Source organism: Myotis davidii, unplaced genomic scaffold (assembly GCF_000327345.1).
Source record: "Myotis davidii unplaced genomic scaffold, ASM32734v1 scaffold441, whole genome shotgun sequence".
Taxonomy (NCBI): domain Eukaryota; kingdom Metazoa; phylum Chordata; class Mammalia; order Chiroptera; family Vespertilionidae; genus Myotis; species Myotis davidii.
Genome location: NW_006291818.1, coordinates 1,430,756 through 1,444,344, shown reverse-complemented (window position 1 = coordinate 1,444,344; position 13,589 = coordinate 1,430,756). Strand labels below are relative to the sequence as shown.

The 13,589-nt window shown below is 47.5% G+C and overlaps 1 protein-coding gene across 1 annotated transcript in view; it reads left to right on the top strand.

The window, feature by feature from the left end:
* The window catches only part of CGNL1 (cingulin-like 1), a 107,876-nt gene that overhangs the window by 81,062 nt on the left and 13,225 nt on the right, over positions 1-13,589 (top strand). Inside the window, 4 exon segments of the mRNA XM_006765240.2 lie at positions 1,171-1,323; positions 1,719-1,889; positions 5,858-6,019; positions 8,953-9,042. Coding sequence (XP_006765303.1) covers positions 1,171-1,323; positions 1,719-1,889; positions 5,858-6,019; positions 8,953-9,042 — 576 coding nt within the window.

The following is a 13,589-nucleotide window of genomic DNA, read 5'->3' as shown; positions in this document are numbered from 1 at the left end:
AGGTTGTGAGATGAGAGATCCAGGGAAACCCAGAGGAATGTCGCCCCCCAAGATGGTTGATTTTTAACTTCTAGTATTTGGTGCTGAGTCACTAGGTAACCACGCAGGTTGTGAGATGAGAGATCCAGGGAAACCCAGGGGAATGTCGCCCCCCAAGATGGTTGATTTTTAACTACTAGTATTTGGTGCTGAGTCACTAGGTAACCACACGTGCACTTTTTCTGACTGGTGCCTCTCCCTGTAACACCTCCTACTTACCAAGTCATCACCCTTGGATTGCCAAGTTCTTTTTCTGCTGGGGATGAGTCCAGCCCTGGATTCTGATGATTACAGCTCCCTGTACCCAGGTGGCTCTTGGCCTGTGGACATGTTCTCTGTCTCACCCTTGGATTGCCAAGTTCTTTTTCTGCTGGGGATGAGTCCAGCCCTGGATTCTGATGATTACAGCTCCCTGTACCCAGGTGGCTCTTGGCCTGTGGATATGTTCTCTGTCCTCATAGATTCATTGTTAGCTGTAACGATCATCTGCACAGCAGAGCAAATTCAAGAAGGTAGGTGCAACGCTGTAGATCACAACATGTAAATTGCCACGTAGGTTTAGGTTGGCCTCATGTATAACTTCTTTAAAAAATATGTTTTTTTAATTGATTTTTAGAGAGAGAGGAAGGGAGAGGCAGAGAGAGAGAGAAACATCAATGTGAGAGAGAAACATCTATCAGTTGCCTCCCATGTGCACCCCGACTGGGGATTGAACCTACAACCTGGGCATGTGCCCTGGCCAAGAATCAAACCAGTGACCTTTTGGTGCATGGGCAACATTCAGCCAACTGAGCCGCACAGGCCAGACTCATATGTAACTTTACCTCACTTTCCAAGTGTGAGCAGTCAGGTCTTCAGACACTACCCTGAATTCCCACTCCCAGCAGCCTCGGCCGTTTTGCACCCTTTGTCTGCCTCTACATGCTTTTGGCCAAGGCAATGTGGCCCCTGAACTTCAGAAGCAGCAGTATCCTTGTTCTCCGGGAGGGCTTTACTTGGATCCTTTTCCTTGTTACTGATGTAACGGGCCTGACCGCTCTGTGATGTGGTAGTGAAACCCCCTCTGCCGCCTGTCCCTGTGCCTGACCTGGTGGGTTGACAACAACACTGCCCTTTCCCTGCCACCTGCAGGGAAGGCTGAGTCGGACCACCCAGGAGCAGAAGCAGCTGTCCGAGAAGCTAAGAGAGGAGGCCGAGCAGAAGGAGCAGTTAAGGAGAATGAAGAACGAAATGGAGAATGAGCGCTGGCACCTTGACAAGACAATTGAGAAACTGCAGAAGGAGGTGAGGGAGCAGGAAGAGGCGAGAGAGTGGAGGGAGGGAGCACGGGGAGGAGAGGGTGTGGGATCCAGCCCCTCTGGGGGCCTGATGAAAGCTAAGGAACCTGCATTATGTGAAAGCACAAATGCAGACCCCCTGGAACAGCTTGTTGGACTTGTTGAGAATCCCAGATACAGAGAAACAGGTCTAGACTGTGCCAGCCCCTCTGGATTCTGGGCCTACCTGCTTCCCAGTTAGAGGGCTACACCTGGACAGCCCATGACTAGGTGCTTTGGAGAGTCTTTGGAGAGGCTGTAGGGGAAAGAGGAGGAGATACGACCTGTTAGATGGGCCCCAAAGCTAGCTCCCGGGCCCCAGATGGAGCATGCAGGTGGCTCACCCCGTGTCACTTCTTCCAGATGGCCGACATTGTCGAGGTTTCCCGAACATCAACACTGGAGCTCCAGAACCAGCTGGATGACTATAAGGAGAAGAACCGGAGGGAGCTTGCAGAGATGCAAAGGCAGTTGAAGGAGAAAACCCTAGAGGCAGAAAAGTCCCGTCTGACTGCCTCAAAAATGCAGGAGGAGGTAACGCCGGGCCAGCCCAGCCCCTGGTTCCACCTTTATTCAGAGTACCCTTCAGACTGCACTTCTAGGAAGACTGGGGGTGGATTCTTAAGTCAGCATCCATGCTTGATTCCTCCGTCTTAACGCTCTGGATGGTTACATGGGATCAATGGCTTGCTAAGACACAACGCACCCAGGGCCTCTGAGGTGAAATTGACAAGACTGTAACTTGACCATTTCCTTGATGAATCCAAGATATTCTGCCTAAAAAGATTAGCTGCCATTTATGGAGCACCAGTGGTGTGCCCAGCTGTGTCCAAATGATTCATATGTATTAATGTTTTAATTTAGTCCTAGAACAAGGATTATAGTAACCATGGTGTTCTTTTTTTCTGCCATTCCTACAAAATACAGACTTTTATTGGAGTGGGAGTGGTAGACAAGAGTTTCAGAATAACAATAATGGAGACAAAAAGAAATCTTCAGGAATTTATGAGTGTTGGAATTATTAAAACATATTTTTGGTTTTATAGTGAAGAATAATAGAACAAAGTAACCCAAATGTTAGTTCCCTTAAGTCCCGACTTCTAAAGGACTGAGAAACACAAAGGGAATGGTTTTGATCATTTTCATGGAAAGCCAACGGCTCCGAAATGCACATACAGTGAATGCTGATTGCTATCTGTGCTTCCCGCCAGCTGCACGACCTTGAGCACATCACCCCAATTTTCTGAGCATCTGTTTGTTGCTCCCTCTTTAAAAATATACAAAATAGTGATGATTTAATAATTAACATGCAGGGCTAGATAGCAAAAAGTCTGTATATCCTGAATACTAACATTATTTTTATTCTAAGTCTTACTTTTTTTCATAAGCAGTTCCAAGAGCACTAAGATTCCACAGGAAAACACGTTTTTCTTTAAAAAACAAACTTTTAATATCTTTGATGATCAGAGAAAAGTTGCCCGCGAGTCAGTGTTAAGCGTGTGGAAGGACAATGGATACTCATTACAGACTTCTAGAACACGTCTAAAAGGATCCTGGGAGCACGTCCCCCTGCCGCAGGGTCATAGGATACAGGAATCCAAGGAAAAACTGAAATTAGCTTATTGGCTTCACAGTTCGCTTTGGCATTAAAAACTCATTTCCTTCTATAGGAGGTGGGTGGAGGGCTCAGATATGCACCAGGGTAACAACAAACACCTGTGTGCAGTTTTGATTTTAGAAAACCATAGTGTCAGAGTGACTCTTGCAAACTGCTTCTGTTGCTCTTTCTTCCCTCCTTCCTCCCTCCCTTCCTCCTCCCCTCCCTCCCTCCTTTCCTTCCTTCCTTTTCTTTAAAAAAATTTTTTTTTATTGATTTCAGAGAGGAAGGGAGAGGGAGAGAGAGATAGAAACATCAGTGATGAGAATCATTGATTGGCTGCCCCCTGCATGCCCTGCACTGGGGATCGAGCCCACACCCGGGCATGTGCCCTGACCAGGAATTGAACTGTGACCTCCTGGTTCATGGTTGGCATTGAGCCACTGAGCTACACCGGCCGGGCACTTCTGTTGCCTTTTCTATGACAGTTCTTCTGCTGGAGTCTTCAGATTGGAAGGAGCCTTCGTGATCTAGTCAGATAAGGAAACTGAGGTCCAGAGAGGGTAGTTAAGGTCAGATGGAGACCAATGTTGTCTATAAAAGGGCCCTAGGGAAAAAAAGGATTCCTCGTGATGAAAACAAGATGGCCCTTCTTGACTTTCTCAGCGCTGAAGCCCTGGGAGACTGTTTCCATTTGAATGGCAGACAGGGACACCTCATCATTCTGAGGAAATGACAGATACCCCCTGAGTCAAGCTGCAGAGCTCACGGAGTTAAGACAAAAGAGAATTAACAAGTGAAGACCACTCTGGATCCCTAAAAACACAAATTCAACTCTCTTCACTATGTTCCCGCCCCCCCACCCGCAAGCCGCAGGGTCCACCCCAGATGCAGTCATACGCGCCTCCTTTGTTTTGAGGGAAATAGACATTTTACTGATTTTGCCTTCGGTGTGGAGCTAGGGAAGTTCTGATGCAGGTAATCTTTAGAGAATTAAGACAGAATGTTCAGTATATCTTCTAAATCTCACTCAACAAAGGGCAGTTTTAACTCTGTGAAGACAGCAGGAGTAGGTTCAACAAGTTATTCGCTTATTTGTGATTCCAGATGCTATCCACTAATGCTCTCGTGCATGTGCTGAGTAAGTGCTCTCGGTATGCCAGAGCCCTCGAGATGTCCCAGGCACATCCTGGTCGGGTGGAGGGATGTACTGGGCAGTGGGATGAAGGGCTGCGCTGGGCATCTCGAAGGATAGCAGCCAGGAAACGCAGCCTGTCAGTCTTTCTGACTCTCAAACCTGTGTTTTTTTTCTGGGATTATTTGATTTGATTCTCATAACAGCTCTAGGTTGGTTTTAAAACGATTTCAGTGTTGCAAATTATTAGGACACTGAGGCACGGAGAGATTATATTTTTAAGACTTTTTTTGGAGAGATTTCGAATGTTCTGGAGTAGAATGCACCATCTGTAGCCTAACCCTAACCCTAACCCTAACGCTAACCCTAACCCTAACCCTAATCTTAACTCTAACCCTAACCCTGACCCATGGGACGGTGTTCCCTTGTGCTTTCACTCACAGTTTCATTTCACAGTCGTCTTCTCACTCAGTTTCCACCAAAACCAGACTAGGTTTTCACCAGGGGAGGTCTTCATAGAAATGCCCGGTGATCCCATCAGCCACCAAGAGAGGAACACATATCTGAAAGTTTTCCCGCTGGTCTTCCTAAACGAGTCTAACCTATTGGGTCCCCTGACCCTCCCAAGACCATCCTTGGGGCTTTCACAACTTCCCTGTGAAAAGCTCCCCCAAGCAATAGGATTCTGTCTTGAAGTTTGTCACTTACCCTCCTGTACGCCCTGAAGGAAGGAATCCCATGGTGTAGTCTTCCTAAGACTGTGCTTTCAACCGTCTCCAGAGGGTAGGAAGTTGAGAACAAAACAGCCTCGGGCTTCACCGAATAGGTCCACACAGATGTTGCAGTAATGCCTAGTGTGTGCGGAGGCGGCTGGTCCTGGAGATTCCAGAGAAGTGGAAAACCAGGCCCATCCCTGTGAATCAAACGCTCGTCTGTTGTAGCCTTCACAGTTGTTAGCTCGGTGCCACCTTGTGGATGAAAAGAGCACTGTCAGTTATGACCACTGATTTTTCTTCTGAGAACACTGATTTTCACCTCACTGGCATGTTTATGTTATTAGATTTTGTGCATGCAGGTTGCTTTGGAGGGTCATTATTTTTGTTTTTATCTCCCCCTAATTTTAAACCTCTATTGGAATGATGCTGATCCTGGTGGGCAAGCAGTTATCTGCTAGAATAGCACAGTGGCTTTCTGATCATGACTGAAGGGGAAAAATACCTCTTGCATTGCAACCAGTAATACATCCCTACAGATATGTCAATATTTAGTGCAAGAGTTTTACAAAACATTATTTGCTTGTACTCTACTCTGAGTATCCTATATAATAAAAGGCTAATATGCAAATTGTCCCCTTGACTGGGAATTTGACCGGGAGTTTGACCAAGGGGTGGGGCCAGCCAGCCAACCTCTTGGGTCCCCTCCCCCCAGCCAGCCTGGCCCAATAGGCCCCAATTGGGGCAGGCCAGCGAGACCCCACCTGTGCACAAATTCGTGCACTGGGCCTCTAGTTCTTTTATATTTAATTTTAAAATTCTGGTCAACATCTATATTAAATTTATAACCCAATGGTTTGCTACCTGTAGCTGGAAAAGCCCCCCCCCCTTTTTTTTTATAGAAGAGGAAACTGAGGCCCTGAGCGGGGTGGCACTCACTCAGGCCTGCTGACCTCAGTAGTGGGATCCCCCTGCTCCTCCTCAGGCTCTGCTTGTGCACTGTCAAGGGCTCCGGGCCCCTGATGTGCCCCAGCTGAACAACCCCTTCTCATTCTAGATGCGCCTGATGGAGGAAGAGTTGCGGGACTACCAGAGAGCTCAGGATGAGGCGCTCACAAAGAAGCAGCTCCTGGAGCAGACGCTGAAGGACCTGGAGTATGAGCTGGAGGCCAAGAGTCACCTCAAAGACGATCGCGGCAGGCTTGTCAAGCAGATGGAGGTCTGTGGGCCACCCGGGCGGCCAGGGCCTGCGGAGAGCGGGAGGGGGACTCGAGGGAAGCAGCCTGCTTTTTATTCTCTCAACCAGCCAGACAATAGGAAGGCCGTTTCTTATCTTTTGTATGTGCCCTGACCAGGAATTGAACCCACAGCCTTTTTGGTGACCGGGAGGATGCTCCAACCAACTGAGCCACCCGGCCAGGGAAGGAAAGTCTTTTCTTGACCTGGGGAAGCATAGTTCATAGACTCATAGGGCATCAGAGCTGGAAGGAGTGATGGAAGTAACTTAGCCTGGTGTCCTCATTGCCTTGAAGGGGAAGCAAAACAGAACCCCCAAGAGGCTAGGTGCTTTCACACAAGGGCACATAGACAGTTCGTTCTCTGTGTGCTGCTGTGTGCTACAAAGGAGATGAGACTGCTGCAGATCCGGGAAGGGGCCGAGTGGTGCCATGAGGCCAAACTGCCTACATCCTAGGGACACCCAGACCCCATGTTCCGTTCTTGTTTGCCGATTTTGGTCCATTCTCCCTTACAGATGACCCAGCTTGGCCAAAGCTAGCAGCAAATTGGCTCAGTTCACTTTTGGATTCACAGTATAAACACAGTCCAAGGCAGTATATCAGAAAGTGCTCCACGGAGTCACCAGCTGTGGGTGATCTGTTCACAAGATGACAATGCCACACTTTAGGAAAGTGAATCAAGCAATAGAATCTAAATACGAACAGCCCACCAAGAATGGCAGGAAGAAACTTAATATCAGGCCACCTGGATTTATGGAAAAGAATAAACCTCAAGAATAAAATCTACCCCAAACTAGAAAAACCCTCCATTCCCCCTCCCCTCATCCCACATCCCACATCCCAGTGAAATTTGTAGCAGGAGAAAGAGACTTAAACATCTGCCTCAGATCTATGGGAGAAGATAAAATTGTCAAGGTTTTGGTGAAGGGCAGAGAGTGCTCAAGGCCACAGAGAGAGCTTAAATTTAAAATCAATGAATTCCTGATTCACCTTTGCAAATAAATAGAAATAACTTTTAAAACCTCCAGGGCGCTTAGTAGCAGTTCATATCCAGGGAGTGGTGTTTCAGCCATTAAAGGCTTTATTAGAAGGGCCCTTTTTAGAGGCTGGGAGAGCCTGGTTAGTTTTCTAGGATTGCTCTGTTCTGCTGATGTCCTGGTTCTGATTTCATTAGGGGATGTCATTTTAAGGCAAGCTCCATGCATCCCCGTTAACCAGGAAGTAGTAATTCTAGGCCCCAAACAATTTGGTTGAAAGCAAGCTAAAGCCTCGTCAGGCAGTAGACTAAGAGCCTTTGGTGTAAGGACCCTGGGCCTGGCCCCCTGAGCGCTCGGCTGCGTTCTGCACAGAGCACGTGCTAGGCAGGAAGAGAGCCCTGGGAAGAGGTGCTTTCAGCTAAACATTGGGTTGACAGGTCATCCCTTCTAGAATATTCTGACTAAAAAAAAAAAATTGACTTTTGCTAACTCAAGGTCTGCAAGCAGTGGCATAGCTAAGCTTCGTCTGCCCCTCTGCGATATTTTAGGTATTTCTCTGTTAGTTACAAAATGAATGGCTCTCAAGGGTCCACCCTGAGAGGCACCCTGGAGGGGTATTTCCTCCCCTAAGAGCCAGCTGGCACGCTGTCTTGCGGTGATAATATCTTGCCTCTTCCTTCACTAGCATTTCAGCTAATCCTCAGGACTCAAGAGCTCTCTCAACAGGAGCATTTTCGGTAAACTCAGAAATCAGGTGGTAGGTAGTCTTATGTAAACGTGACCCTTATGGGTCTGTGGTTTCCCAGCTTGAGTGAAACTGGCCTTGGAGGAGTCCACACCACTGAACAAATCGAAGGTTTGGTGCAGGATTCAGCTGTAGGTCCTGAGTTGGGCTTTGAGACTCTTGGCTAGTGGGAGAGAGCTGTCCAGGATCCCTACAGATCTCCTTCAGTAACAGGGAAGGCATGCACACACATTTAGTCATTCACACAGATTCTGTGACTTTTCCTTTTGCCACTTAAGAGAGGCACCCATAGCTTGCCAGTCAACTTAGACGATGGCAGAGACAATATTTATGTGCAGATGCCTCAGACTCTTGTGTTTAAAAACTCTCAGTGCTGGTTGCTTTTCTGTGTGTGTATGTGTGCGTGGCTCTGAGTTAATCCAGACATATGACAGATGGGCTGGTGGTAGTAGAAACATATGCACAAAGCCCACATCCCCAGTCTAGGTGAGGTGGTTTATGTTAAAAAACCTTTTTTTGTACACAAAGATACTTTGCAGTTCTGTTCTCCGAATGCTCAATGATGTTCCATTAGGAGCCAGCAGGGCAGGCAGAAATTACCCTTCTTCTGTGACGGTCCGTTTGGCAGAATGGGCCATGCTGTCTTTATATTACTCTGATGCAAATTTGGGACCACAGAGCGCCACGTGAGGGTCCTTGGAAGTAAGAGGCAGGTGCAGAAAGGCTGTTACAGACTGACTCCTGCAAGGCTCTTGGAAACCCTGAGCAGGAGGAAGGCAAAACATTGTCTTGAGCGTGGAGCATTTAGAGGAATTTGCCTTGGATGATATCTCATTTCCCACAGGAACTTAGATGCCTTAAGGTAGATCTTAGCGGTTATTGGTCCATAAGGAGGAAAAAGATTTGAAAGAGATGCACTTAAATATTCTCCGTGCTTATGTCAGGGTCTGGGGTGACATTTTTCTCCTTTAATGTGTTTTCTAAATGCACAATTACATTTTACAATATGAAAGCAATAAAACACAGATTTAAAATATTTGCTTGGGCAGTATGAGAAAGAGACACATTCTTCCCCAAGCCCTCAGGACGCTCAGCTCCGATGTGCCCCGGGGGGTTCCTTCCCCAGGGCGGTCCCTGCTCCTGACCCAGGTCAGGGTAAGTCAGCGGGCTGTGTTTGTGTCTTCTTTCTCAGGACAAGGTGTCTCAACTGGAGCTGGAGCTGGAAGAAGAGAGAAATAACTCGGATTTGCTGTCTGAGAGGATCACTCGGAGCAGGGAACAGGTACTGCGCATAGAGGGATGATGAGGGGGTTGTCCCACAGGGAAAAGGAAATGCGAGAGGTTTAACCTGATTCAGCTGGAGGAGGGGAGAAAGCTCACGCCTGTGGAAATGGTGGAAGAGTGCTTAGTTGTCACCATAGGAAGCTATGAGGCGGGAGGTGTCATATATAACAGAAGGCGTAAAGCGGAAGTTTCCCGAGTGGTTGTGGATAACAGCCTATTAGCCATCACAGGCACAGTGCTTTCAGAGCCGAAGCTCTAAGAATCATTAGTTCAACGAGCAATTGTGGGAGATTCGGTAGCTAGTACTATGTGCGTGCAATGGAAAATCAATATGATGTAGACTTTTACTTTAAGGGCTTTGCACGCTAATTAGCAATATATGAACCTATGAGGCGTTCACAGTGCAATAACAGTACCTTCCAAGTGAATGCTTTCTGCAGTTTAGAAAAGAGTTTCACTTACATTTGATCCTTACAGCAACCCCGGGGGCCAGCTGGGCACAGTTCACCCTGTCCTCACACTCTAGGTAATGGAGCTCATTTTCCAAACTACACTTAGTGTAATTGCAAGACTTTTAGATTGTGTTTCCATTTTTAATTATGGCAAAGTTCAGAGTGGTTACGTCACATCCTGGAGGCGCAGTATCACCTCACTAGAACCTGGTGGCCCTGTCCCCACTGCCTGCCCAAAGCACCAGGGAGAGAACGTGTGCAAACGTTATGATTTTGAGAACTTCTGTTCACTCACTCAGCCTTTCATTTACATGATGCCCGAGGATGCCTGGAGGAACCTCTCCTGGGACGCACTTCCAGTGACAACTGAGCTGTATGCCTTGCTCCTGAGGATGGTGCGGGGAAACTGGACATAGACGTTTAGAAAACTCTCCACCTCTTGATTTGCTTTGGGCACGGTCTTAATGAAACAGTGCCAACAACACCTAAAAGCCTTGGGTGATGCTGGGTAAAATCTAGGAAATTATCTGTATAAAGGATTGACATAAAACAATCTGAAATGCAAATTAATTTTTGCAAACTCTTCCTTCTCTAAAGAAGCACTTCCCTCTGATCTCTCTTACACCTTTTCACGTTCACCACCTTCCCCCGTCTCCGGGTGACCAAGAACTGCGGGTTCGACGCTGGGGGACAAGTGCCATTCTGAGCTGGTAGCCCCTACTCAGGCTGGAGGGGAGTCACTGGCTTCTTTTCCATCTGCCTTTGTTTCCCCGTTAACAGGTTCCTTGCAAACCAGCAAGGTGGTCACACTATGCTGCTCCTGAGGGTGACGCAAGTTCCCCCCGTAGGCTCCATCCGCCTCCCGGCCGAGCTCAGCTTCTCTGGCAAGTTCCAGTGCTGTGCTAGCGGCCTTCCCCTGGGGGATGGCCTCCCTCCAGCTGGAGCTGCAGCAGTTTGGAGAAAGACCTTCATAAAAACCTGAAGGCCAAATGGAGAGCCCAACCGTGACCTTTGCGCCCTCATAGGCTCTTAGAAAAATTTTATAAATGTTCTCACTGGTAGAAAAGCTGTTGTGTTACCCAACCTGGCTAAGTAGCCACATTGCCACAGGGCATTTCGGGATCTGCTAAGCATTTATGATGAGAGGAGAAGTGGCCATAACTTTGTTTTGCGAATGCTTCTTGTGAGCTATGCAAGGAGGAATGGTGGGAGAGCATGCCATCCTGCCAGTAACCAGGCAGTTAGAACAGACGTCCAGGCCCATGGCTTACACCCAGAACAAAACCAGACAGACTGGCCCAGAAGGAGGCTGCCTCCCTTGGTTCAGCTGATGGCCCCACCCTCAGAAATCACCCCAGGAGCAGTTTGCTTTTGGCGCCTTGTCACTCCTCTCCGCGAGCTCTGGGGCCCTGGGGAGCAGAACTGCTCTCCGTGACGTGGTCATGGTTGAAAATATTTTCACTGAGCCAAGAACTTGAAGTGAGCCCAGGGAGGATGCTACGGGAACTAACTTGATCTGGGAAGAGCACTGGGCTGCTCAGTACTTGTCAGGAGATTTCTGGAGGTTGTCCTAATTTCTAACATTGAAATGCTGTGAGGTTTTCTAAAACCCAAAGTGTCTGAGTCACCCCCATTCCCTCCCTGTAGCTGAGTTATATGCCCGAAGAGATGCGTTTCCCAGTCTCTAGCCGCTTTGCCCTGTTAGCTCTCTTTCCTCTTCTATTTCTCTGTTCTTCCTGCACTCTCTAAGGTAGGGAGGGCAAAGCCTGGTGTCTGTTATATTAGTTAAGTGGAGAAATGAAGCATCATGTTCAAATTGAGGTAGGACTTGCTAAAACAACAGCTAAGCAAACCCAGGATATAAAGTGATGTCTCCTGCCTCGGTGCCCAGGGCCTCTCTTCCGGCCAGTGTCGCCTCGGGTTTGTGAGGAAGGGCAGAAATGGGTGGGCCAAGTACCCGCCTCACAGGAAAGTGTTCCATTCTTAGTCAAAGTCAAAGTGAGACTTATGTCTTGCCCCTGAAAGTAAAAGCTCTGAGGAGAGGGGCCTGGGTGTAGGCAGTTGGGCCCTAATTTTGAAGCTGTTTCAATCCACTTAGGTTAACCTTTAGGGCCATGTGCCTGAGCCTTCCTGCCAGAGTCAGAGAAACGGGAGACGTCCAGACCTAAGGCCCCTTCTCCTCAGATGCTGACCTGGGACACCTCCTGAAGAGGAGATGGGTTGTTATCGCCAGCCTGATTTTTATCATCGAAGCCGAACCCTCAGAAAACTCTAGGCACTGAAAAGGGAAGGCGTGGGGAATTCTATTTTTTTTTTTGGATGTTCTTTCTTTAAATTTAAAAGTTTATGGCTCTTCTTAAACTCTACATTCTCAAAAGCTCCTCCTCCTCTGGCTCTTCACTTCCCCAAATACCTCCCATTCCTTTTCCTAATCTTAGTGACAGGGCTCAGGTGAAAGGGCTAGAAAGAAAGGGTTTCCAGTAATATTAGCAAACGGCCAGCCTCTTTCACGGAATCTTAGATCTGGCAAGGACTTTGGTGTTCATCTTGCCAAACTTCTTGTGCAAGACAGGAGAGATCTGAGGCCCCACGCCACCATGATCTGGCCAGTTAATTACAGAGTGGTCTGCCTTAGGTCTTTGGATTCCCAAGACCGTGTTCCATCTAACCGTGTCTAAAATATGAGAGACACCTTCAGTGTGAATGGCATTGCAGTAAATGAAATAGACACCTACTATGTGCATGGCATTGCAGTAAATTAGACACCTACTGTGTGCTCGGCATTGCAGCAAATGTGATATAGACACCTCTGTGTATATAGCATTGCAGGAAATGTGATAAATGCCTACTGTGTGCATGGCATTGCAGTAAAGTGTGAAATTATCAAAAGTATGTCCTGTCCTTGAGGTACTGTGGTTTGTTTGAAGAGATGGTGCATGTCTGAAAAAATGGATCTAACAAGAAAAAGCAATAGATAACTAAATGCCAAGTGAAGGGTTCAGGCAGCTAATGAGGGAAAGACCATCATAACAAGACTGCGGAAGAGTTCTTAGAGGAAGGTGGACCCGGAGTTATCTTTGAAGAAAGGGTATGATTCAGACAAACTAAGAGGAGTGGGAAGGGAATCCTCGAAAGAACGAATGGTGTGAACCAGCGCGGGGAGGTAGGAGCAGGAACAGCTGGCTACGGCTTGATCAGGGTTCTGGTTTCCTCACAGGATTAATGGGACCGGTAGGTTGGGAGTTTTGGATGGACTCTATCCTGACAGCACTGGGGAGCCACCAAAGGTTATTGAACAGAACAGTGCAGCGTTCACAGGGATCTGCGGGTCATGTGGCCGGGGTGGGGGTAGGACAGGAAGGGAGACCTGGAGGGGCCTCACCTGGGCTGTTCTGAGGGACAGAGGACAGGAAAGGCAGCGTGAGATCAAACATCCTATCCTTTCCACGTCGTCCCCCTCTTTCTCCTGTATGCATCTGGTGCTCAATCAATGCTGGCCACATTGTTTCTGAATTTCCAGCTTCTCTAAGGCCATTGTTTCCCGTATGTGCTTAGGATATCATTGTTCAAACTGATGCATTCAGGGGATCCTAACTGAGAGAAGTTTTTCAAACCTTTGCATGTTCAGGTTTTGTTTTGAAATCTGACTAGCATGAAGGAGAGGGATGGGTTCGGATTTGGTGAAATGATTTCTTTTACAAACAAAAGATGAGTGTTTGTTTTCTCACCCAAATACAGTTTCACCTAATACTGGGGGGGTTCTGATTGTCTTAACTTTGAAGGAAAATTCAGTTAAGTAGAGGTGTTTTACTGGCTTTGCTCTGTTTAAATCTAGAGAATCCTTTTTTTCTCTTCTTCCTCCAAAACCATTTTTGACAGTTACCACCTTACTGAGGATTCCCCAGGTGCTGGGTGCTGTGCCCGGGCCTTGCATTGGCTTTCAAATGCCAGAGAGGCCAAGGCACTACCTTTGGCGGTCGAATGACCCTTTCACAGGAGTCACCTAAGACCATCCTGCATATCAGATATTTACATTACAATTCATAACAGTAGCAACATTACAGTTATGAAGTAGCAATGAAAATAATTTTAT